The sequence below is a fragment of the Etheostoma cragini genome, chromosome 17 (genome assembly GCF_013103735.1).
Source record: "Etheostoma cragini isolate CJK2018 chromosome 17, CSU_Ecrag_1.0, whole genome shotgun sequence".
In the NCBI taxonomy this organism is placed as follows: Eukaryota; Metazoa; Chordata; class Actinopteri; order Perciformes; family Percidae; genus Etheostoma; species Etheostoma cragini.
In genome coordinates this window covers 18,336,259-18,360,450 of record NC_048423.1, presented here as the reverse complement: position 1 = coordinate 18,360,450, position 24,192 = coordinate 18,336,259, and the positions used below count along the sequence as shown (strand labels likewise).

The 24,192-nt window shown below is 39.9% G+C and overlaps 3 protein-coding genes and 2 long non-coding RNA genes across 7 annotated transcripts; 2 read left to right on the top strand and 3 right to left on the bottom strand.

The window, feature by feature from the left end:
- The first annotated feature begins 333 nt into the window (after positions 1-333).
- LOC117960457 (cytochrome c oxidase subunit 5B, mitochondrial) lies at positions 334-1,759 on the top strand. The gene is made up of 4 exons (XM_034898379.1): positions 334-576; positions 1,200-1,270; positions 1,345-1,444; positions 1,535-1,759. Exons 1-4 carry the CDS (start codon positions 474-476, stop codon positions 1,645-1,647), a joined length of 387 nt encoding a protein of 128 aa, XP_034754270.1. The 5' UTR covers positions 334-473; the 3' UTR covers positions 1,648-1,759.
- LOC117960458 lies at positions 1,629-2,376 on the bottom strand. The gene is made up of 2 exons (XR_004660160.1): positions 2,123-2,376; positions 1,629-2,086 (listed from the first exon to the last, which is right to left on the bottom strand). It is a non-coding gene; the product is annotated as an uncharacterized LOC117960458 (long non-coding RNA).
- Positions 2,377-2,457: 81 nt separating this feature from the next.
- herc4 (HECT and RLD domain containing E3 ubiquitin protein ligase 4) lies at positions 2,458-16,366 on the bottom strand. 3 transcript variants are annotated; one of them, XM_034898376.1, is made up of 24 exons: positions 16,138-16,366; positions 14,945-15,194; positions 14,708-14,867; positions 13,932-14,008; positions 12,699-12,920; positions 12,499-12,590; positions 11,351-11,481; positions 11,050-11,204; positions 10,494-10,636; positions 9,955-10,079; positions 8,779-8,838; positions 8,399-8,510; positions 7,348-7,537; positions 7,055-7,227; positions 6,823-6,942; positions 6,631-6,729; positions 6,363-6,530; positions 5,581-5,724; positions 4,925-5,091; positions 4,647-4,713; positions 4,451-4,533; positions 3,759-3,942; positions 3,554-3,656; positions 2,458-3,435 (listed from the first exon to the last, which is right to left on the bottom strand). In XM_034898376.1, the coding sequence occupies exons 2-24, from the start codon at positions 15,168-15,170 to the stop codon at positions 3,227-3,229; spliced, it is 3,210 nt and encodes a 1,069-aa protein (XP_034754267.1). In that variant the 5' UTR covers positions 15,171-15,194; positions 16,138-16,366; the 3' UTR covers positions 2,458-3,226. The 3 variants fall into 3 exon arrangements, with proteins under 3 accessions (XP_034754267.1, XP_034754268.1, XP_034754269.1); XM_034898377.1 differs by having other exon boundaries at positions 10,494-10,609; XM_034898378.1 differs by having other exon boundaries at positions 10,494-10,570.
- On the top strand, positions 3,861-14,652 carry LOC117960459. The gene is made up of 4 exons (XR_004660161.1): positions 3,861-3,988; positions 13,424-13,426; positions 14,251-14,256; positions 14,639-14,652. It is a non-coding gene; the product is annotated as an uncharacterized LOC117960459 (long non-coding RNA).
- A 3,278-nt stretch (positions 16,367-19,644) lies between the features above and the next one.
- Positions 19,645-22,131, bottom strand: LOC117960723 (androgen-dependent TFPI-regulating protein). The gene is made up of 6 exons (XM_034898843.1): positions 21,795-22,131; positions 21,544-21,669; positions 21,351-21,452; positions 21,123-21,238; positions 20,459-20,610; positions 19,645-20,369 (listed from the first exon to the last, which is right to left on the bottom strand). The coding sequence occupies exons 1-6, from the start codon at positions 21,945-21,947 to the stop codon at positions 20,332-20,334; spliced, it is 687 nt and encodes a 228-aa protein (XP_034754734.1). The 5' UTR covers positions 21,948-22,131; the 3' UTR covers positions 19,645-20,331.
- Between the last annotated feature and the right edge of the window lie 2,061 nt (positions 22,132-24,192).

Below are 24,192 nucleotides of genomic sequence, written 5' to 3'. Positions count from 1 at the left end.
CTAAATTCCATTAAACATCTCCAACAACCTCCAGCTGGGAGTATCCAGTGTCTACTCCAACGACATCTCTCTCTCCCTCTGTGTGGGCGGGGTGTCTGTCTCATGTCAACATCAGGATTAATAATCTCATTAAATAACTTATTAAACTTGTAAAACGAGTTCTGACTTTTGCTTTGAAATGTTACTCTGCTGTTTCCTGATTAGCAAGTGATTTTTGAGAAGAAGAAAAAGGGTATGGAAACGTATCTTAATATGCTTTTCCTCCCGTATCTGTTTTAGACTGGACCACTTTCGGATTTCACTAACATTTACCACAGGTCTGTTCCTCGTGACCCCTCTGCTTATTCTAATTGGTTAGCACAGCCCCATTTGTGCTCTTACTGGTCTGAGCACCTGTCACTCAGACGGTTGTCGGGTTCATTTCAGTCCATCTGATAGTCGTTTCAGAGCACCTTCAAGTGGGATTTACCAGAATGGCGGGACGTCTTCTTCTTCGAGCTTGTACAATAAAAACATTGCAGCTGAGGAGCAATGTAGGAGCTAGACCGTTACACCGTGCCTTAGCCACGGTGAAAGGTAAGAGTCTGTTTGAAACCGACTTGTTTGGACCGTACTACAGGCCCGCAGACTAGGGTGAAAGCACGGCTGTCATTGGCCGTCGGAGTTAAGCGAGCTAACGTTAGTCACGTAGCTACGTATTAAAACGATATTTTTATTGCATAGTTTGGTGGCTAAAACGCTATATCATACACGTCTGCATTATGATGTTAGCTCGTTACCACTGGTGCTTTATGTAAGGGACAAATTACATTCACTTTTGACATATTTACTTGCAGTAATGAAATGTCTGTTTTGTGGTTACTTTAGTTGCTGTGACATGGCTATGTAGGCTACCACTGACATGTTATTAAGTCCGCCTTAATGTAACTACAACGTTTGAATCAAATAACGAAGGTCATTTGGATCGTAACTCGTGGAAAGGCCTTCACTAGAAGCACCTCCTCTGGCAGGCGTCTGTTGGATAGAGGCCAGTATCCTGATAGGGGACAGGCTGGGGTGGGTGGCGTCCAGGGCCGACGTGCAGTTATGGCATGCAAGTAGACCGACAGCCTTACTTATATGTGCACACAGCACAACATGACCGGATGACTTTGAATCAGTCATTTTAATGGAAACCTTTTCCCATATTTATTTTTCAGGAGTGCCAACCGATGAGGAGCAGGCCACTGGACTGGAGCGACGCGCCCTTCAGGCCCTCAAACTGGGAAAGGTATGCTACAAAACAAGCAAGTAATATTGTTTTTAGCCTTGCATCTACTAATTCTTGTCAAAATTACATTACAGGATCCCTACAGTATGCTGAAGCCCAAGAAGTATGCTGGCACCAAGGAGGACCCCCACATTGTGCCAGGCATTGGAACCAAAAGGATGGTGGGCTGTATTTGTAAGTAAATCTCACTAAAGGCAAAGTCCAGTGATCTGTGTGCATGTGTACATTACAAACCAGGTGAACTCGTAATATAACTCTCTGCAGGTGAGGAAGACAACACGGCTATTGTGTGGTTCTGGCTTCATGAGGGAGATGCCCAGCGCTGTCCTTCCTGTGGTTCCCACTATCAGCTGGTCCACCACGAGCTGCCCCATTGAAACGAAATTTAACAAAAGCCTTGTACAGATGGAACAAACATCCCTATTTACCTCCTAAATGGCCTGCAATATGTGCATATGATTTATCATTAAAATGTATACCTGAACTGTCTTGATAGAAATCTCCTTCAGATTTTAGTCGGGGAATCAATCAACATTCTTCATCATCATGGCAGTTAAATTATGGAAACTAAACTGGACTACTTTTTTGTGCTACCACAATCAGTTGAGTTCAGTGATCATCCCCAAAGGCAAGAGGTTGCAATATGATCCAAGAAGATCCTTAATGCCTTAAACAGATTTATTTTATCCCCAAAAATTGTTTATTTTCAGGCATGGGCCGGGATGAGATGCTGACGGTATGATAACCTTGAGCAAAAATATTATGGTATTGCAATGACAGCATTAAATGTATTTTTAAAATGTCTGGGTAAAAAACCTTTCATTTAACACAATGTATTTTATTTTAAAGCACACGGGCAGGGAGATGGCTTTCTAAACTGCACTATCTGTCCTTTAAGACTCATTAAAAACCAACTCATACCTTAGGAACAGTATGACAGAAAAAAAATTGGCTTTCAAACCTTGGTGTACCGTGTAATCGGCCTATGCCTCTCTCCATCTTCGACGTTCCACTTTTGGGATTGCTCCGGCGCAGGAGGATATTCCGCCGGATGCATGTCTTTTTGCAGATGTCAGTTTCCTTATGCTTGCTTTATGTTAGAATTTTTAACTCTGGATATATGAGGACTATGGTTAACTGCTCCTTAGATCTATATACGAGATTATCATCAAAGTAACTCAGAATTATTTCAGTGGCTGTACTTTGTTTTTATTTGTGGATTGTTTTAAGGCTGACAGCCAAGAAAATCCACTACCCATCTAAAGCAAACTGCTCTCAAATCAAATGTTACAACATACTCATGTGAAAACAAAAGGTTTACATTGTCTGGGTTTAAACACTTCATGCACAGGGTATGGACACAACATCAGTATGTCCTGTAAAATGCAATATGAGTCACTGCAGTAGCCATGCAGCAACTACTACCACATCACTGCAGTGGAGCTTAAAATTTACATTTTTGTTAAGACCCTGTCAGTTTTTTTTTGGTCAATTTTGAGGCTAGTGTATTTTTTTTTTCTCCCCCTCCACCAGTATAGATAGATATAACTGAAAACTCACTGTAAGAATACATTATAAGCTACAGAAAGGTATTGCTACTGCATTTCATTGAATTTTACAGGTATTCTTGTTGTATGCATCCCCTGCACTCTCTACCAGTTTGCTTTATAATACTCATCTTATCCAAACATGAAGAAAATCATCTACAAGAGCAATATTAATTGTGATTCGACTTGTAGTAAAGCATCAAATACTGGGGGGAGGAAGCTGGAAAATCAAAGTCAAGATTACCTGTTTAAGTTTAGACACCCAACTCTTTATCAGTTCTAGTGCCATGTGGCCTTCTTGTTTTTCACCCAGTGTTCAATTCCTACTGCAGAATCCAGACTGAAACAAAACAGTTGGCAATGTGGGTGCCATGGACAGACTGGACAGTCTAGGCATTTCGGTGTACTATCAGGCGAGATTAAAGCCTTGATTGTGATCTATAGCCTGTAGAAGCTTCTCGCGGAGTGTTTCCAGACTCTTGTACTTGGGCAGGTCCAGCAGGTTGAAGCAGGTGTGGGCCACAGGTAAGTAATGCTCCCCTCCACCGGTTGGCTGGATCACCAACTTCAGGCTTTTCATGCCCAAAATGGGTATGCGGTCACTTCCTGTGAGGAACACTGTAAAAGGCTAGTTTTACTTTTCAAGCTCAACATAAAACACATGAGTATAAACCGCATCCTATACAGCGCGATTATTCTTTTTTAAAACAAGCCATGCATGGTGGGCAACACTTACAGAGAAACTCTTTCTTCTTCTCTAAAGGAAGATTGTGGAACACCTCCCAGAAGAGCCTGATGGTGGGATGGTCCGCCCAGTACTCCCCTTTGTATTCAGTGCTCTGAAAGGTAGAGACAAACGTTTTGTACCGTTCAAATCACTCGTCCGATTTTGACAAAGAAGGTGCGACGACATTTCCATTCATCATTATATGAAATGAGACCTTTTCGAGCTCTGTCCAGTCATAGTTGGTGTTGCCAATGACCATGGCTTGCAGTTCATTTGGCTGGAACAGCTCTAGAACTTTCCCACCACACACTTTGTGGAAGCCTGCGAAGAAGCACTCAAACAGCGGGGCCACTGATGTGTTGAAAACGTAGTCCACATATGCATTGACGAAGTCTTGCCTAGAGGAAGAAAGAAGGAATACATTTACAAGTAAAGTCATGGGATGTGCCAATATACAGCAAATGAATATACAGCAGGGGTGAATACAGCAATATGACCAGATCTGTAAATCAAGAACAATTCAGTAGTTGAAGGTTTGGAACACTTAAGCAGAGAGACTTCACTAAACAGAGTTTGACATGTTGGGAAATGATTTCTGAAAATATGTTTTTACACTTGAATCTTTTAAAAGGATTATGCTACTTTATAATTGTTGAACTTTAGAGCTGGTATTTTGTTACCGTTGGACAGAGCCACGCTAGCTGTTCCCCTGTTACCAGTCTTTATGCTAAGCTAACTGGCTGCTGGCTTCAGCTACATATTTACTGTACAGACGAGAGAGGGTGTTATTGATCTTTTCATCTCTCTCTCGGCAAGAAAGCAAAAAGGCATGTTTCCAAAAGATGTCAAACTATTCCTTTCAACAACACCTGCTACTGGTTAACACAATGACTGAGACCATTTCACCTGTTTGATTGATTGACATTGATGTCTTCGCCATTTGGTACTAGTTCCAAGACCTCTGTGGCCCCATAGTTTTCCTCCGTGATCTAAAAAAAAAAATAGACAGTGTTTTGCTATTGCTGCTATGATATACAGAAATCACAACTATGTGTTTTACACTTCATGCGCCACAGAAACTGTTGTTTGACAATCATCTTACTGTGAAGTTCAAGCAGAAGGTTTCCTCCAAGTCATCTTCTGTGTAGTCCAGTAACTGCTGCAGACTCCTAGTTTACGAGGAGGAAGAAATAGACATATTTCACATTCTTTTCTTAAAACTGACATGTTGAACACTTGTGAGATTGTTCAAATAACTGTGTGGTAATATAATTAACAGTAAAAGACTCAATTTTAGATGCAGTTTAGAAAATACCATGGTAAACTGACATTCACAAACATGTTAAATGGGAACCTCAGATGACTGTTGCTTGATCTGACCTTCCCACATCTGGCATTAGCTCTTTCAGGTCTTCTAGCGTTGGCTTCCTCTTCAGGAGCTTCTTGTAGAGGGCCACGGGGAAGTTGAGCTCCACTATAGTGAGATTGTAGATGGCCAGGCCACAGATGACCCCAATCAGGTTAAACAAGTCAATGTCTTCAAAAGTCTGCGAGGAATACGGAAAGGACCAATTCATGATACGAACATTCCAGTGTCCCCATTACTGAAGGTGTTAAAGGTCCCATGGCATGGAAATTTCACTTGATGAGTTTTTTTTTAACATTAATATGAGTTCCCCCAGCCCGCCTATGGCCATAGTTGTAAACCGATCCCTGGGTAGCCTGCTCCGCCTTTCAGAAAATAAAAGCTCAGATGGGCCAATCTGAAATCTTGCCCCTTATGAGGTCATAGCTCTTCCAGACACATCTGACCAATAAGGGGAGAAAACAGCATTCCTGGGTTTGTAGTAGTAATGCATTTTGCTTCACATGGATTTTTTCCATGTGAAAGGAAATCGAACAAAGTGGGAAACGCTCCAAGATTACAAACTCATCAACTGATTCGAACCAGAGCAAACTACGAGATTGAAAACGCCCTCAGAGTGCACTTAAATATAGCTTAAACATTGTTTTTTTATATTTAAAACAATATGTACCTTGTTTGAAAACCAGATGAGCCTGGACTCCTCGTAGTAACGAAACATCCCATATTTTGGATCCAGCAGCTCTTTCATGATCAGGAGGAAGAACTCCTTTCTCACGCCTCCTGCATCGACGGCCTCTTCTCCCACGAAGATCACCTGCCATGAATGTCGCAGACATCACAACAGCATTACCTTTTATGTTTTAATCGAAATGGCAACAGATTTTTAAATATACTGCCTGTATTTTACAAGCAGAACACTTGAAGCTACATCATTTTTAATAAACCAATCCATCTAGCCATGTCCTGATATAACGCATTAATTCATTATTGAAATAAGCCCTTAAATTAGACAACCTGTATACAATCCTTACATTTTTAATTTTCAACTTTAGCATGAGTCGGTTGTGTGTCCACCTGATGAATGTAAGGCCCATAATTCTCTCAACCCTGTTTTAGCTCTGCTTTGGTTTCCACCAACTTCTGGGGGAAATATCTTTCTCTTAAGCAGCTAAATGCTCCACTATGCTCCCCAACTAGTTAACTAACTTTCTCTGGGCAGGTAGTGTACAGTGGGTTTTTAGAGCTTCTTTTTTGTTGTTGTTGCTGGAAACAGCTGCCTGCTGCAATAAGACTGAACCAAAATGCCAAAACAACAAGCTGAAAGACGCTAAAACGCTGAGAGACCCGTAGAGATGTTATCTATGGAGTCATCACTGCGAGCACCTCTCACATACACTTTGCTCATTTTCTCCTTTGTTAATGGAAAATAAGTATTATTATAGCAGATTTTACCTTGAGTGGTTTCTTGTAGTCAACGTTCTTGGACTTCCTGAGGACTTCCATGGTGTCTCCAACAATGTTGCCCCTCTGGACGATGAGGATGAGGCACGGGTTGACAGATTCCACCGCTGGCATGAACATGGAGCTGAAGTTCTGCATCTGTGCCTGGTCCACTGCCATCTATCAACATGACAAGGGGGATGATGAATTATTGACACCTTTATATGTTACAAAGATGCGTCAAATCGTTTGACAGCACCAGATTCAGCTCCTTCCTTACCTGCATCTGTATGACGGCATCAGTTTGAAGCAGTGTGGTCTTCGCTTGGGCGTCAAACACAAAGGGATACCTGCACAGAGTCACCACACCATCATGACCCTGAGGATACAGAGGCATAAACAAATGGTTCATACAGGTGCCTAATAACAGACAAATGTAGTTACCATGTATTATATATTACAGGGGACTTACCATGGGGTACATCTGCCTCTGGATCCATGTGATGTAGTCATTTCTGATGTCTATCAGGTCATCCAACTCATGGATGTAGAATTTATCGTACTGAATGATGTGTCCTGCTCTCTCACTCACCTGAAGCAAAAGACAAATGGATGTTATCAACAGTTCTTCCAGGTACTGTATGTTGTACACGCGGAAGCTGTTCTAACACAAATCCGTGGATTGGTTTTGTTTCATTTCTCACCATGTGCAGGATCTCCAGGAGTCGGAGGGACGTGTCTAGGAAACAGGTGAAAATTCTCTGCTCTACCGAAGGAATGCCCATCTTGTGCATCTGAAGCAGATACACCACCACGCCCTTGTACAACTCAACCAGCCGCTGGAAGACTTGGGGCTCAAACGTAGACCACCAGTTTCCTGATGCAAATACAAGACCGAACATTTCGTGAGAAGAAAGAAAGATGAAAAGCAGATATTTTCAAAGAATTGTTGGATCGTTTTTGGTTTAAAAAAACAACAACACATTCTTCATCCTACCTAGCACCTTCAATGGAGCCTCTTTCAGACTGAGGATTGATTTGGCAAACGGGATAGCAATGGTCACATAATTATTTCGGTCACTGAAGAGAGGGCATTCTGGGAGAGTGAGGTAGAGTCTCAGGGCTTCAATGTCTGGAGGAGAGTTGCTTAGTCTGGGAATTAGGTTCTTCTCCAGACTGGCAGCAATCTGAGGGGGACAGAAGAAAGTATACAGGTCTGTTATGAATAACGTAGTACCCACTAACTACCCATGGCCCCAACATGGGTAAGTCTTTCAAAAGAAATGCCTGGAATTTCAGGTTTAAGGCTGAACTTTGCTGCCGAAACATTAAAGAAATATGAACTTAATTGCAATAAATTAAGTTAAAATGAAAAAATGTAATAAGCAATACTTTTATATTTAACAATGAATACTGGAGATACTTTTTTGTATAAATATATAGAGTTTACGTGTTGTGCCTTTAAGTATAATTATGCTAATGTACTATAATGTTGTCAATCCTCATTTTGAACGTATTAAGCAGGCATTACATTATGAGGAGGGCTGGAATAGGCTGATATTCCAGACTGTGCAGACTTAGATCTAAATGTGATAAACCCTATTAACCACTACAGATGATGTTTACTTGTTGATTCAGCAGAATGGCAATTGTATAATATATAATGAATTATATAATATAATGTATAAGGGGAAAGGGGGGTACATACTGTATGTCTGGGGCAGAGATTTCTGTGCTACGCCACTGACAGTTATAAAATATATACTAATCTCAATCAAATCCAACTGTTCCCAGGCAACAAATCAAAAATGATATGAGCATCTTACAAAAGGAAAACAGTGACAAGATCAGCTGGCTGTTGAAAATAATGTGAGAAATAGTTGTTTCTAGAAACTCCAATACAGTTTCTGCAAATTGTTTGTGTTGGGGGGCTGCTATGTACGTTTACAGAAAATAAGTTAAGCGTATAGAACAATATCAATTTCCTGTAATAAACTAGTGGGGAAACAACAACAACGTGAATAATGGATCTGTCTGAGACCGCTGACCTGCTGAGCGATCTCAGGGTGATCGTCTTGGACCACTCTGTGAAACAGGAGGCGAGCCTGGTTCATATCCACCCCTGAACATTTACTGCTGGTACTGTAGTGATCTGGATTGCTGTGGAAAAGAAACAGACTGTTAATAACAGACTGTAAAGGCAACTGGTAAATTAGTGCCTCTCTGGTCTAGACCATACGCACTGACTGTGACATAAAAAGCCCCACCTGGTAGGAGGTCTGATACTTCTAGGTTACTAACATGTGGTAAGCATTTCTCTATTAAGACGTATAGCAGTTGCAAATAGTGTGTGAATAAGAAGGATCATATGAGTAAAGAAAATGCATTGGATTTGATAATAATCAAGACTTTTAAAGACTTTTTTTACCTCATTGACAGAAAGGATCCGTTGAGGCAGCTTGCTGAGGAGAACACGAGGTCAATCTCACTAAAGGAATCATCAAAGCAAGTCATTAGTATGCCGATTTTTCACAAGAAAATCTCCAAAGAGCACATTTGCAAAGAGATACAGCAGCAGTACTTTCTCAGTAGGCTTAGGTCTGTTGGAACCAGCGGCCAGATTATTTTAATATTTTATAACTCAGTGATTCTGTGTCATGTTGTACTGCGTCAGAGCCTGGCTCCGCAGCCTATCTGCTAAACTAAAATCTAAATTATACAATCAACTCAAAGTTAGCAACCTATTGCACAGTTGAACAATCCACAAGAAGAGAATGATCCGACTTGCTAACAGCATCTCTTCTTATTCTATTCATGTTATGAATACCAACTTCTGCCTTCCAACAGGCGATTTAGAGTCCCTTTGTTCAATTACAACAGGCTTAAGAACTAATACATCGGTCTATCCTGTTGCTAAACCCAAATCAGTTTGCTGCCAATTAAGATCTGGTCCAGAGGATTTCATAACACGTTTCTTTGCCCTGGCTGTTGATATGTCATGTTCATCTTCGTACTGTATGTGCAATTGTTGTCTAGCTCTGTGTATTTGTATTTCTTTTTTAGCAGAGCTGCTGGGATGAATGATGAAATTAATTTTGGTGTGAACTGACAATAAAGTTGTCTTGTATCGTATACAGTACTTACAGAATCATGACAACTTGTCTAACTGTAATAAAAAAAAGATCTCCATTTCCAGTGGATTGAGGAGATGCCTCCCTTGATTACTCAATGGTACAGAGAAACATTTCAAGTTTTTTCCTATGGAACATCTTAGCGCCATTTTAAAGAGTAAAAACAATGTTTCGTTTTTATAATATATGGCAACCTCTTCTCGATTACTTTCTTAGTGATCTTGTTGATCACGCAGAAAGGGCGTCCGCACCTTGCCTTTACAAATAAGTCAACTGTTCTTGTATATGATATGATCCTAATGTGTGTGGATGTAACATGTACATTATTACTCAGTTGTAATTTGGCAAGATCTGAGCTGTTTGGTTCTTTTTCTATTAATGTAATAACGTATTGAAAGAAAGTAAACATCGACAATGTACATGGACAATAAACTTGAAGCAACTGTAACACCAATAACATGAGGTCCCTTTACTTGGAGATTTCTTGTGGCAGTCTTCCTGGTGAGTGGTTGCACCACTTGTGTATAATATCCTCAGTCAAGGTGCAGATCTTTCTGTATGGATCTTGTATCCTCACGTCATCTAAGTCCTGGAGTTTCTACAAGAAGTTGAAACAAATAATCAAATCTTGAACTTGTATGGAATAAAGTGACGGAGGCAAATCTAAAAATCGCAAGGCAAAAAGTTTCAATTGTGCAAAATCTAAGTGGTATTTACTTCAACAACGTTGCATCTTGAGAAATGTCAGGTCTCTGATGTTCAAAACAAAAAACACGAAGCACTACTTGAATCCACTTAAATCAGCTCCTTTATACACATGGCTACATAATTAAAGACCAGACCAACACTGTAAAGCTGGCAGCATCTGGTGAAACAATCAGGGGCTGACAAATCATGTTATTGCATGTTAAGAGATACAATTCTTGTAATATATACACACAAACATACACACACACACATATATATATACGTTGTGTACGCAACTCAAAGCCTTTTAATAATGACAACTTACATTGGCAGTGCAATAGTGAGCAAAGCTTTGGTCTCCTCCGGCATAAATCCTCTTGACAAAAATGCCCCCCTCCGAGTCTGCAATGTTATGCAATGACGGCAAGAAATATATAAATTCTAGGAAAGAATAGGAGGTTGGGATGACTTATGCATATATAGAGTAGAAGTACAACGTGTCAACTTTCAGATCCATATTTTTTTAAATTAACATGAATGTTGCTACAACCAACCCTGAAGCTTTTTTACATCTTTTCAGCTCAGTGTTTTAGGTTCTTCACCAGTGTGTAAGGGGTCTCACCAGCCTCAGTATTTGACTGGGGACAGACATGGGCTGCTTACACAATACATTATCTGCTGGAGAGCTCGACTAAAAACAGACTCTAAAACCCCAAAAAGTGAATCAAATTAGACATCCAGTATAATTGAACAAAATCTGCCATAAGACCTTAATAACCTAGTTATTATAAAAAAATCTTTGTTGGTGGAAGTTTCTTTGTTCTGTCCTGCCTTCTAGTCCATAGAAAATACTCTATGCAGCTTTATTGACAGTGTCTCACCTGTATCTGTTGGAGAATTGCAGGAAACCCAGGGGCCTTTGACGGGGGCGGGGCTTTTTCTGTTGCATGTGGAGCGAGTACCAAGCTGCCCGTTACCACCAAGCCCAAATGAGTCCATCTTCTCACGGGAGGGTGTGAAGGCAATCGTGTGCTGCCTTATAGTCATTTAAGAAAACGATTAGTTCTTTAATACGCATTTACACTGAATATTTAATATTACAGCATGCGCTGTGATGTCAACACACAAACGGATGTATCCAATGTTTGAAATAAAATGTGTACAAATACACATATATTTAACCTTCCGCATGCAATCTGTGTGACTACATTTCCCATGAGCTCGAACACTTTCCTAGGGTTGATTTCATGATTTGCAGAGTTATGTCCAAGTTGTCCGTATCCTCCCGCTCCGAATGTAAACACACCTCCTTCCTGTAAAGTCAGCAACACCCGTTATTCTGACACACATGACCTGTCTGTACGTGCATGGACACTTTCCTTTTCAGATGTTGTGTACATGGAACTTTCGACAGCGCGCATACATGGAGGCGCTTGCCGCAACGTCGCTGACTCATTGAGGTCTGGGCTGTAGCCTGTACCTCAACCTGTGCATGTGATTGGTCCCTTGTCTTGTGTCTCTCTGTCTGTGGGTTTGTGTGTATCTGTTTCTGCTTGTGTTGTTTTGTTTCCCTTCCTCCAAGCTTTACTCTCTTAACTAAAACTTACTAAACAGGAAGTGAGCCTCTTCATCAACCAGCCGTGGAGATTTTATCATTCACCAGCTACTTAACTAGACAAAGAATGATTCAGTTATGGTTGTTTAGCTAGCCAAATTTGAGCAGTGTTTGTCTGGTGACTAAAACTAAATTACTTTTTAAAATCCTGTCCACCAGTTGTATTACCTATGACAGCATTACTTACTTGCTTAATTGATGAGATTTGGGGTAAGAGAAGATGAATTGAATGTTAAGATTATAAATCTGATTTTTAAAGCATGATAGATATTACCGGACTACTTCCTAATTCAACCTTGACCAACTGCGCTTAATAAGAATTGCCATACAAAGTTAACAATGTAACTGAAATGACATTCATCATCATTTGTTTGCGTCAATCTCCATTTCGATTGGTTTAGATATATTAGTGACACTGTGACTGTTTAAAATGTGTCCAATTAGCCTGAAAGGTTGAATGTACGAAGCCCTTAGGACTCTGTAGGACATTGTAAGGCTATACTATGAACATATCTCAACAATTTAGATGGCCAAAATATAATTTTTACAATGAGGAATGATGGTCATAACTACAAAAAAAAAAAGAATATTTAAAAATAAAGCCAAGGCTGTAAAAAAACTAAGAATTTACCACCATTAATCACAAACCTGTTCGATTTGAACCATGTCTACAACGCTGCAGGATTATTAAATAACCCAAAAGAATACAACTTAACTTGGTCAGTGCTGCTGTGTGATCTTCTCCACAGGAGATGTAAATCACTCTCTGCGATCTGAGAGACTTCAGCAGTGCTGGGAAAGACCGATCTGAAAAAGACCTTTGGACAATCAGTCTGAGTTGAGGGCTTGAATGCTTACAAGTAGTAGCAGTAGTAGTAGTAGTAGTAGTAGTAGTTTAGGGTGTTGATCACCAACCATTGCTGTCATTGAGACCCAGCTGACCAAACTTGTTGCGCCCCCAACCAAACACGGCTCCTGAGAGAGTGAGGGCGAAGCTGTGGGCGCCACCTGCTGATATCCGGGCGAAAGGAATGCCCTGCAGAGACTGGATGATTTGGGGCGTGGAAATGCTCTGTCCGTTTATTCCTAGCCCAAGTTGGCCATATCGATTCTGGCCCCACGAGAAGACTTGGCCCCCTGGGAAAAGAAATAGATATAACGTAGAATGTCTTAAAAGTCCCATGGCACGAAAATGTCACTTTATGAGGTGTTTTGACATTAATATGAGTTCCCCCAGCTTGCCTATGGCCCCCTGGTGGCTAGAAATGGCGATAGGTTTAAACCGAGCCCTGGGTATCCTGCTCTGCCTTTGAGAAAAGGAAAGCTCAGATGGGCCGATCTAGAATCTTGCCCTTTATGAGGTCATAAGGAGGCAAGGTTACATCCCCTTTCTCTGCTCTGGCCGCCCAGAGAATTTGGCCCGCCCATGTGAAAGAGACATCAAGGCTGTCAAACGAGCAAAGTGCCCCAGCCTCCACCTTGGCTCTGTTGCGTGTTGGCGCCGTGCGCCGCCGTCCGTCAATACCCAGCAGGTCCGGATTTGTTGCGGAACGGCTACGGCCATGACTGACAGCTGAAGTCTTGAGGACCCACAAGTTATAGCGAATTTACGTAGAATAGAACTGCAAAACCAACAACAGTTTGTTTCCATCCAGGGCAGTAGAGGGAAAACAACTCTGTGCTGTGTTATATACTGATATACTGCCGGAGTTGGGGACGCAGCCGTTCCGCAGTCAGTAGAAGTACACACATTGACTTTAACTGAAACTTAACGACACCACCGCCGATCCAGAGCGGATCTGCACCCGTTCCGCAGCTGGTGGAATTTGGGGGTAAGGAAAGCTCATTGTGGGACTGGTTCTAGTGGCTGTTATTCCGCACCAAGGCTGAATTTTTGGAAAGAGACTTCAGATACAGTAATAAGGGACCACTAAGGTCTATATAAAAGAGACTTCAGATGCAGTATTAGGGGACCACTAAGGTCTATATAAAAGAGACTTCAGATACAGTATCAGGGGACAACTAAGTTCTATATGAAAGAGACTTCAGATACAGTAATAGGGGACCACTAAGGCCTATATAAAAATATCCAAAGAGCACCTTGTCATGGGAATGAATGTACTTTATGTGGGTAGAAACCATGCTCACCTCTTGAAAGTGCATGGGAATGCCAATACCCACAGGCTACCTGAGCAATGTGTACATCCGACAAACTCTTGATGTTTCTGAAAAGAAAGAAGTTTGTGGTTTTATTTTTACATATATGAACATGTTTGAATACATATCATCATTTGCACCAGTGTGTAAGTCAAGTCTCAAATAGAACTTGCTGGGCAAGCACACGGCTGATGCAGAGAACCCCCCTCCCCCTCCCCCTCACCTTAATAGTTTACAATGGAGACGCTTTGTTATACGTATGCATGTACTTGTACAATATGTCTGTTGATGTTTATTGAACCTTTACAAGTGTAAAGTGACACTACATTGTGTAATTATTAACCAGTAATGTTCCATTCAGGTCAATATGCACATCTGTTGTTGTTGGATTTTGCCATATAATGCTTTTAGCATATTTTTTGAGCCTACGGTACCTTTGAGGTTATTCTTGAGAATATTCTAGGCAGTCGTTATTGTTTTGGATTATTCCAATAATTTGCATAAAACAAATACACTTGCCTGCTCGCTAGAGCATTAAAAACATGAAAAATATCCCTTTCAAGTTACATTTAGAACAGATACAAAAATGTGTGACCAATTTGCAATAACTCGTGAGTTAACTATGGTCAATCATGCGATTAATCCCTTTTAGTAATTGATGCAACTGTGTTTTTAAACACAAAAAAGGGACCAAATAGCGTGTTGTGCAAAACAAGCCAAAATCTTATCAGGCATATCAGTAAATATGAAACAGTCTCTGAACTTACCTAGGCACACGAACACAATCTTCAAAGTTATTAAGGCCCAACTGGCCATCTGAGCCCTGACCCCATGAGAAAACCAGCCCTTTGTCATTCAGGGCGAGTGTATGGGCCTCTCCACATGACACTGCCAGGATGATCTGTGCATCCAGGGCCACAACCTGTTCTAATAGAAGACAAAGAGAAATGTGATTGATGATTTCGCCAAGTATTATCATTAAAGTAACTAAATAAATAACCAACCTGGTTTCTTTCTGGACTTCTCGTGTCCCAGCTGCCCTAGGTCATTGCAGCCACAGGTGTACACTGTCCCATCCTCCAGCAGGAAGGCTGTGTGTCTGTGGCCACACCCCACATCGCACACTTGCTTCCCGTGAAAGAAATCACATTTTCGTGGCTCAACCACAATCTCTTCATCGATCCCACCTAAGCCTAACTGTCCGTAGGAAGCATTACCCCAGCACAGCATCGTAACCCTTCCCTCTGGCACTCCCTGTGGTAACGAGAGAGACACCTCGGCTAGTACAACCCTCCAGTCAGAGCAAATTCACATAGCCATACTTTAGGTGGTGGCAAAATACAGTTCAGCTGGTATCAAATAGCAAGGTAGCCAAATAACGTTATGGCTAAATAATATTATCGCTATGTTAATTAATATATTTAGGATTAACGTAACTACAAATACAGCGAACTCGTAGGTTAGCTGACCCGTAATATGTAAACAGATTAGCTAAGTAAGCTACAGTTAAATCAACGGTTACATGACGTCAAGTTAGCTAGATCATCGCATAACACGACTTCCGTTTGGGGCGTCTGGAATTCCAAATAAAAGCGCGTTTTAAAATTTGTTTTATTAAAATGTGCATGTAAACATATTTATCCCACAAATAAGAGTTTAAGGTATTGACCGCTTTCAGAAAAAAATAACTTCCATATTCTTTCTGAGATTTGAAGAAAATGTTTTTAATATTACAAACGGAAGTATTGTTCTGGTTTTTTCTGGAAGACCGTGGTAAAGACAGCTAGCATGCATTGACGGTCGTTTACCACGAAGATTACAAGCGAGGCAAATCAGTCATGACTACAACTTGACCAAGTTAATTTGGCCGAAATTGATGTTATAAGTGTTACATTTAGAAAGGACGGTTAACGATTTAAAGACGTATTTTAGTAGAAGCTTTCGACACGTGGTCACACGTTTCCATAGCCTTTCTCCAACAGTGCTGTAATGTAAGCAAGCTAACGTTAGTCGTAACATAATGTAACAGTTAACCTTAAACGTTCAATGCGTAGCGTTAGCTAAATATAGCAAGTTAAAGTTGTGTTAACTTTACTCATAAACGTCTTGTGAAAGCAGCAAACAAGTTACAACCAGGTCTAATGTTAACGTTACCGTTAAGACTTGTATAACGTTAAAGCCAAATAGCAAATCTTACCAAACCCGTCAGATCTGACAATGATTTTGTCTTACAGGGTTTTCCTCACGTGCTTGTCCGACTATTAAAAACACACATACCAGCACACTGTCAGTATGTAATATATTAAAGGCTAATTAATATATAGATCTTTTTAATTTCTACCCAATCCCTCCACTCCAGTGCCTGTCAACAACCGCTGTACGGTGCTGCTGTCAGAACACGTCAAGTTAGCTATACTAGCTACTGAATTTCCGGTTTTTCTTGAAATCACTCGTTCTGTACATGGCATACAAGACTGTGTACTTGGCGTACTTAAAACTTACAACTTGGCGTACGTAGAACTGTGCTTTCCAGTTTTTTATTAGATACTGAGAGTACTACCGGGATTATCTGAACACCTTATTTTAAAAATATGGGCTGTTTAGGGTACATGTGTTGACTTTTAATTTGAAGGCACACTCATTTGACCGGAAGTTTTCTTTCTTTCACTTTTATTTCGCTTTATGGAGGCGAAGAAAGTCGCGACGCATAAAATGTTCTAGATGGTGAGCACGCGCGCATGCGTCTTCCTGCGCGCAAACACACGCGCGCGCACGCACTCATGCACGCAAACACACCCACACACACACACACAAATTACACATTTAAGCATTCAAGTGTAGAAAATTTAAAATCTCTACACTCTACTATAAAAGCACAGAGTTTTAATACATGAGATTAGATCAGAGTTATTCAAAAATTCACAACATCAGCATTATATGAAATTTTAAATTTATTTGCACACCTTTACAATTAGGAGAGTACCGGAATGATCTGGAACATCTCTTGCTTCGACCTAATTTTCCCTTTTCAAGCCGTATCAAGTCTTGTGGACTTTTCACACACACACACACACACACACACACACACACACACACACACACACACACACCCACACACAATCAACACACACACATACACACACTTACCAACCAATGAAAAAAGGAAATAAAATGATAGTGTTTATTTACACAAAAGCCCAACTACAATGCTTGCCTCCAAAATAATATCTAGATTAAAATGTATGTAAGGAAGTAGGAAACAAATTGTGATTCTCTGTAATGATTATTTTTTTTGACAGGGAATTTATCCTTAAAAATGACCATTTCTAGAATCCTCTGCGAACAAAATGAACTACAACATGAACTTCCGGAACTATCCAAAGTCAGTAAGTTTTGTCGTTATTTTGTGTTTTAAAATGTAATTTGGATAAAGAATAAGTCAAATAACTCAACCTTTAAAAGACAGAGACCGGTGCTAGAGGAAGTGACCAATGTAAAGAAGGAGGAAACAAAATGGGATTCACAGAAAAGATTTTTTGCTTTGAAGGGAATTTCTCCTTAAAACATACAGTATCCTGAATCATCTGCCAGCAGCATGAAGGTGAGTATTAATGGTGTCATTATTTATGGTAATGGGGATGGTTAATGATCTGAGGAAAGAAGATGTGCAGTTATCGGCCAGGATCCCATCAGCTGGATTGGGAGATGCAGATCCAATAAGAATATATTCCAATATATAAAGTGTAATGAAGTTCTATACTTAAAAAACAACAACACTAGAATTCTAATAAATGCGGTTGGATTAAAGTTATAATGTCGTCATTACTTGTAATAACATACTTATTTTTAACACAGGGAGATATTACCCCAAATGTTCCAGTATCAGTAAGTATATTTTGGATTGTTTATATTCATGTATTCACATGTAAGCAGCATTTTATTGTTGTAGCAGGTCCAGGTGGAGCTAACTTTAAAGGTGTTATACTGTTGTTGGGTTGTTTATAACATTGTATTGTATTTTAAAGAATATTTTATAAACTTATCATATTTTGAATAAAAAATCAAAATAACTACAGAAGTAAAAAAATTGCAAACAAGTACGAGTAAAAGTCTTAAGTTAAATGAATTAAAATTACTAAAGTAAAGTAACTCAAAACTGTACTCACAAGTAAATTCACTTAATTACATTAAACTCCTGGTGCTCCACAACACATGTTATTAAACTGTTGGTGGACAGCCACCACAAAAAGGGACTGTAAAGGTGTCAGGTTGATCAATAAATTATTAAGAACAATATCTATTACTACGCAGATGCAAGGTATTTTAGGTGTAGAAGGAACTGGAATTGACAGGTGGTGACAGGTGAGTTTTTGTTTCTAAATGCTACATTTAAATGTGACATCATAAGTCATGGGTCAGGTGTGACTGTTTCCTTTTATTTCTATTTGTAGGTGACAGATAATGTAGATTCTGAACTTCAGACTGCGTCAACACCGAAAGGTAACAATAGCCTACTTTCCATAACAACACCACATTTTACGTGGACATTTCTCTAACAGCGCATGTCTCATGTGTAACATCCTTCAGACAAACAGGTGTACTTGTTGAAATGTAGTGGATCTTGTATTGCTGGTTTGCTGGGTTTTCCCCATGTGACTGACTCATCCGAGCAGGAGGAACTCATTTTGCTCATATAAGTTACAAATCAGCACACAAGCAGGACAGAACCAAGAAGAGAAACATGTTGCACCTGCTGGGAGTAAGTAAAAAGTCTTTATTATTTTCTTTATGACAACTAATCACATTGTTTTTTGTCTGATGAGGACTGTGATCTTTATGTAATTTGACTGATGTTTTCTTTAAAATGCTCAGATCGTTGCTGGCCTTCTCTTCATCATAATGTTCGTTTCCAAAGGACTCAAAGAGGTAAGCAACCCGTCACAGTGTTTCTCTTGTGTGTTATTTTGTGTTTTAAAATGTAATTTGAATAAAGAATAAGTCAAATAACTCAACCTTTAAAAGACAGAAACCGGTGCTAGATGAAGGGACCAATGTAAGGAAGGAGGAAACAAAATGGGATTCACAGAAATTACTTTTTGCTTTGACAGGGAATTCCTCCTAAAAACATACAGTATCCTGAATCATCTGCCAGCAGCATGAAGGTGAGTTACTATCCAAAGTTAAATGCCGTCATTGTTTATGATAATTGAGATGATATACGTATTTTACATTCACCTCTTTGACAGAAGGATCTGAGTGAGGAAGACGTGCATTTACTGGCCAAGATCCTTTCAGTTGGATTGGTGGATGCTGATCCAAACTATCTCCACCATCTCAAAGGCTACAGAGACTTGCATGGTGCATGAAGAGAGCAATAAAGCCACTTACAGAACTGAATGGATCGCACACACTATGGATTTGTGAAGGCATCAAATCCAGGCTCTTCCGCATTGTGTTTTGGATTACCAAAAGTCAAGTTATACCTGCAACACCTCCAGATGTTCCATGATTAATGGAAAAATTTGCACTTAATTAAGGTCAAACATGACATTGGTAACCTCGTCTTTGCTCAGAGGAGAACTTAGTGCTGCTTAACAGGCACATGATAATATTGATGGTGGATCCTGACTGCTTTCTTTAATGCCTGCCCTTTGTGGAAAAAAGGAGAATCTGATATGTTACATTCAACATCCACCTGTTTATCAATCAGGGAACGCATGAAATGAAAATCTAAAAACAGGATGATTGCTTGTGCTGTTGCTGCCAGTGCTACTTGCTTAATTACGCTTGCTTTGTTGAAATTGCATTATTTAAGTGTTTGTGTGATGTTGAATACCTCTTGGGAAGTATAAGCGTTACACAATGTAGCTTTTGTAGCCTATACAGTTTCAGCACAGATTAACCCCTTGGAAGTGAAACTTTGTGACATTGGCTTCAAAGCAGCTACTGTGGCTACAACTGACAGTAATGGAATAATGCTACCGCTAGATTTTAGCTGAATGCTGAAAGTAGCTTAGCTTAACAGTACTTTAGCATTTAGATTACAGTAGCACAAGCAGGGAACAATCATGTTATGTTTAGTATTTACATATATATAGTCAGCGGAGTGACTCAGTAATGTGCGTTTTACAGCTATTTGGTTTGCTAACTTTAGCTAACTTTAGCTATCAAAAGCTAGTGGTCATACTCATTGACTGTATAAACACTGTCATAGCAGACCAACAAATGCTGTAGCAGCAAAACCCCTGAGTGTATTTATTTGAGAAATGGTTCCTTTTATTGCTTATAAATTTAACTTTTTGAATTGGAAAGAGGGAGAATGTGTTACATCTGCTTTCAAAATTTCCTTCACTGTGTTTTTGTGACTACTGTTTGACCACCAGAGGCAGAATTACTTAGCTTTTGTTTTCATTTTGTTCATGTCCTTACCTAGAGGAGACAAAAGAGAGACAGAGATTAGATAAGAATGAACATGCAATACTATGTTTGTCTCCAGTGGTAATCTTAATGTATCTTACTCCAGACATGGCTGTTGAGCTTGTCTCCTATCACGAAGACCAATGTCACCACCGACATGTTAAAAAAGAAGAAGCCCATCAGGCCAGCAGTGCTGAAGTGCCCAAGAAGGGGATACACCCAAATTCCAACTGACAAGTACACCCATATAATCCTGCAGAACATGTTCAGAGAGAGAGAAACTGTATCTGTCACAACATCTTGTACTGTCACTGCACATAGGTTCCACCCATTGACACTGAGGACTGTGATTGCATGATTGTCAGGAAAACACATTTAAAAGAATAAAGAATGTCATCCACAGCGAGCAGTGGAACTAAGGTTTGTACCACAAGACACATGCCAATCTGTAGCTAGCATTACGGAATGTGAGCCAACTATTTTAGGTTCAAAGGAAGCTTTTACCTCTCAAGCTGTGTGCATTGTAAAAGGACACCCACTGCTGCACAGACTAGTCTGGACTAGTTATGAAAAGAACTTTTACAGTAGTAACTGCTGTGCTTTTAGCCTCAGCAGGCTTTATGAAAGATTCAGTCAGCTTCAAATGCATGTTGTAAATCAAGAAGAATTTCATCGTTTTAAATACTGTGATATTTGTGTGTGAACTATATGCTTACGATACGTTTTGTCAAGATTCTGCTGTGTATATGCTGACGTTACACTTACCAAAATAAGTAAGCCAAGCCCACACCTCCTAACGCTGCCAGTGCATGTTTAGTCTGTGGGTAGATGTGAGGCTGCACCAGCACTTCTCCCAGTAAAATAGGAAGGACAAATGTGTGCTGAGAAGACAGTGTGGGAATAACTCATTATGAGTAATGGTTTATGGCAGGAGAATCAAGATCATTCAATTTTGGCATACGGTAGTGTAAAAAAAAAAGCAGATTTACAGACCATAGCATGGTTTATCCAGGGGGGGAAGAAGGTGTCAATAGTTGCTGGGTAGACTAATTCTCTGTCATAGGCAAAGAGGGTCCAGAAAAGTAGAACAACAAACTAAATGGAATGCATAGAACATGGAGTTAATGTGTAGCACCATTCTAGTTTATGATTAAAAAAGCAAGATTTTTAAATATTTGTTTCTCACCATGCCCACGGGGAAGGCAAAGACAGAGAAGAGTAGGTCTTTACATCTGTTCAGAGCACTCTTTGACTTTTCCCAAGGTTGTAGATCATTCAGTGCCGCCAGTCCAAAGAAGGACATTTGTAATAACTGGAACATTACAAGCCACATTATCCATTATCCACAGTATCCTTTTTTTCAAATCTGCAATATGTTTTATTGAACACCAAGATAAAACTGCTGTTATTACTATATAATGTGGGTAATGCACTTACCAAATTCAAAAAAGTAAGGTACTTCCAAGGTCCTCCATAAACAAAGATTCCTGGTGGTAGCTTCTCTCCATTCTTAGCAGCGAGACTCTTCACAACAAAGGCATACCAGCTGAATGCTGCAAAATGGTACCCTCTGCTCAGAATTGAAGTCATTCTAATGTAAGCTTGTACTGATCCGGACAACAACCAAAGTAATTAAAACACTGCCAAAACTAGTTTTTAAAGTGTGAGTTTTGTCTTCATGCTTGAGGTACTTCGGGCAGTGTGGGATCTTTAAAGATTAGTGTAATTCAGCACAAGCTTATCAAGATGTTTGCAAGCAGCAGAGACAAGAGGCCCACTGTTTCTCATTCTATATCCTAATCATTCTTGCATAACCAGCGCCATGAGGCATGTGACTGGTTGACAGTTTCATTCACGGTGAGAGCTTTAACAGTTACGCAGCATTTTGCAAGAGAAGCTTGTTATGTAAGTGAATCAGTTTCATAAGAATAAAATACATTTGAACTGATCTTTACAGGATAGACTAGACCAGACACTGCCAATGCCACGTTTTGCTCCTTATAATGTCAATTGGTTAATATTGTGGAATCATTTTATCTGTTGTTTGACTGTTAGACTCACCGTTTTGGTGAATCTTAGGCGTGTATAAACGTGTTGAGGGATATGCATGGTGCTAGTTACTGATACTCGTGGCCTGAGGGTTATTGGGGTGAGACACAGGCCTTTTGTAGGCTTGGGTGTCACAGAGTAAAAGTAAGTCATGATTTGATACCACCATGCCACGTTACCTAAGATGTTATGATACACCTAATTCTCATTCAGCTGCCAAACAGAAAGACATGTTTATTAATTCACATTGGACAACTGACTTCTTATCTTGTCATGAATCAAAACAGATTTCAAATGTCATGTTCATGTCTTATTTCTGCAGATGTTTAGGACCCGATTACACTTAAACTGGATATTTTCAGGAAGTACGGCCTTTTGCACAACATGAGTGATATATCTTTAGATATGGATTATGTAAGGAGGGGGACTAACTGCCACTTTGCATGAAAACTTTGCATTGAAAGCCATGATGTCTCTCTCTCATGGGTGGGGCAAATTCTCTGGGTGGGCAAAGCAGAGAAAGGGGGGGGGGGGGGGTATTCCAGATCGGCCCATCTGAGCGTTTTCTAAAAGGCTTAGTAGGATGCCCAGGGCTGGGTTTACACCAATCACCATTTCTAACCACTGGGGGACCATAGGCAGGCTGGGGGAATGCACATTAATGTTAGAAAACCTCATATAGTGAAATTTTCCTGCCGTGGGATCTTTAACATATCACACTAGGAAACGCACAGGTGTAAATGATCAAATAAATGATGGGCTCATTCCATTTAGCTGCTTCAGTTTGAGGGTCCTTGTGTTGTGCATGTTGGCTCACTGGCATGGCTTACTGCAGACGTGGCAAGTAACGGAGTACAAATACTTTGTTACCTTACTTAAGTAGAAATTTGGGTATCTATACTTATTTTACAGCAAACCTTTTACTTCTAGTCTTACATTTTGACACAATTGTCTGTACTTTCTGCTCCTTGCAATTAAAAAATAGCTTTGTTACTCCTATTTCAGTTCGGCTTGTTTTCATTCAGGCTTGTCATTGTTAAAAAAAACACAATCTAAAACCTATCTAGATAAATGCATCACTGGATAGATTGAGTTTGTGGTTGGATGAGAAGGATAAACATTCCGACACCCTATTAGTTTGTATGCGATCCATCGCACCTGCACATGACACAAATCAGGTCACACTCCAACACAGTAAGAGCAGACGTATATGTGTCCTGTACGAAGATGTCCGTGGCGGAGACTTAAGAGAACCAGGTTGGTATCCAGGGAGACCAGCCAACACTTCTACATCCATGGCCGGCCATACCTAAAAGAATTTTTCAAAATAGTTGGATGCAATAAACAACTGCTTTCAAATACCCAAGTACCACAAGCTAATTGTTTCCAAACTTGCAATCTAATTTGAAAAAGCATATTGATTTCCTTTTTTCCCCTTGCATTACTTTTATACTTTAGTTTTGAAACCAGTACTTTTACACTTTTACCTGAGTAAAAAGCTTGAGTTGATGCTTCAAATTCTACAGAAGTCTTTTTAAACCCTAGGATCTATACTTCTACCTGAGTAATGAATGTCAACAATTTTGACACCTTTGTCTTACTGAGACACTTGAATAGAACGGAGCCAACGTTAATGTTATTAGTAACAAATGTGCTGAGGCAAATTCCTCATAAGTGTCCTTATTGTTGCAATAAAACCTTTTTTTCTGTGACAAGTAAAAACATCTGCTGTGAAAAACGTCTACAAAATGTATGTGAAGGACTAGATTCTGCCTAATTTATTTAA

Coding starts and splice junctions, on each gene's coding strand:
- LOC117960457 (XM_034898379.1), top strand. CDS start 474: ATGGCGGGACGTCTTCTTCTTCGAGCTTGTACAATAAAAACATTGCAG. Junction 577..1,199: donor TGCCTTAGCCACGGTGAAAG/GTAAGAGTCTGT, acceptor TTTATTTTTCAG/GAGTGCCAACCGATGAGGAG. Junction 1,271..1,344: donor AGGCCCTCAAACTGGGAAAG/GTATGCTACAAA, acceptor ATTACATTACAG/GATCCCTACAGTATGCTGAA.
- herc4 (XM_034898376.1), bottom strand. CDS start 15,170: ATGCTGTGCTGGGGTAATGCTTCCTACGGACAGTTAGGCTTAGGTGGG. Junction 6,943..7,054: donor TCCTGGAGATCCTGCACATG/GTGAGAAATGAA, acceptor CTTTTGCTTCAG/GTGAGTGAGAGAGCAGGACA. Junction 6,531..6,630: donor ATGCCGTCATACAGATGCAG/GTAAGGAAGGAG, acceptor TCATGTTGATAG/ATGGCAGTGGACCAGGCACA.
- LOC117960723 (XM_034898843.1), bottom strand. CDS start 21,947: ATGACTTCAATTCTGAGCAGAGGGTACCATTTTGCAGCATTCAGCTGG. Junction 21,239..21,350: donor CCTGGATAAACCATGCTATG/GTCTGTAAATCT, acceptor CTGTCTTCTCAG/CACACATTTGTCCTTCCTAT. Junction 20,370..20,458: donor GCTCAACAGCCATGTCTGGA/GTAAGATACATT, acceptor TGTCTCCTCTAG/GTAAGGACATGAACAAAATG.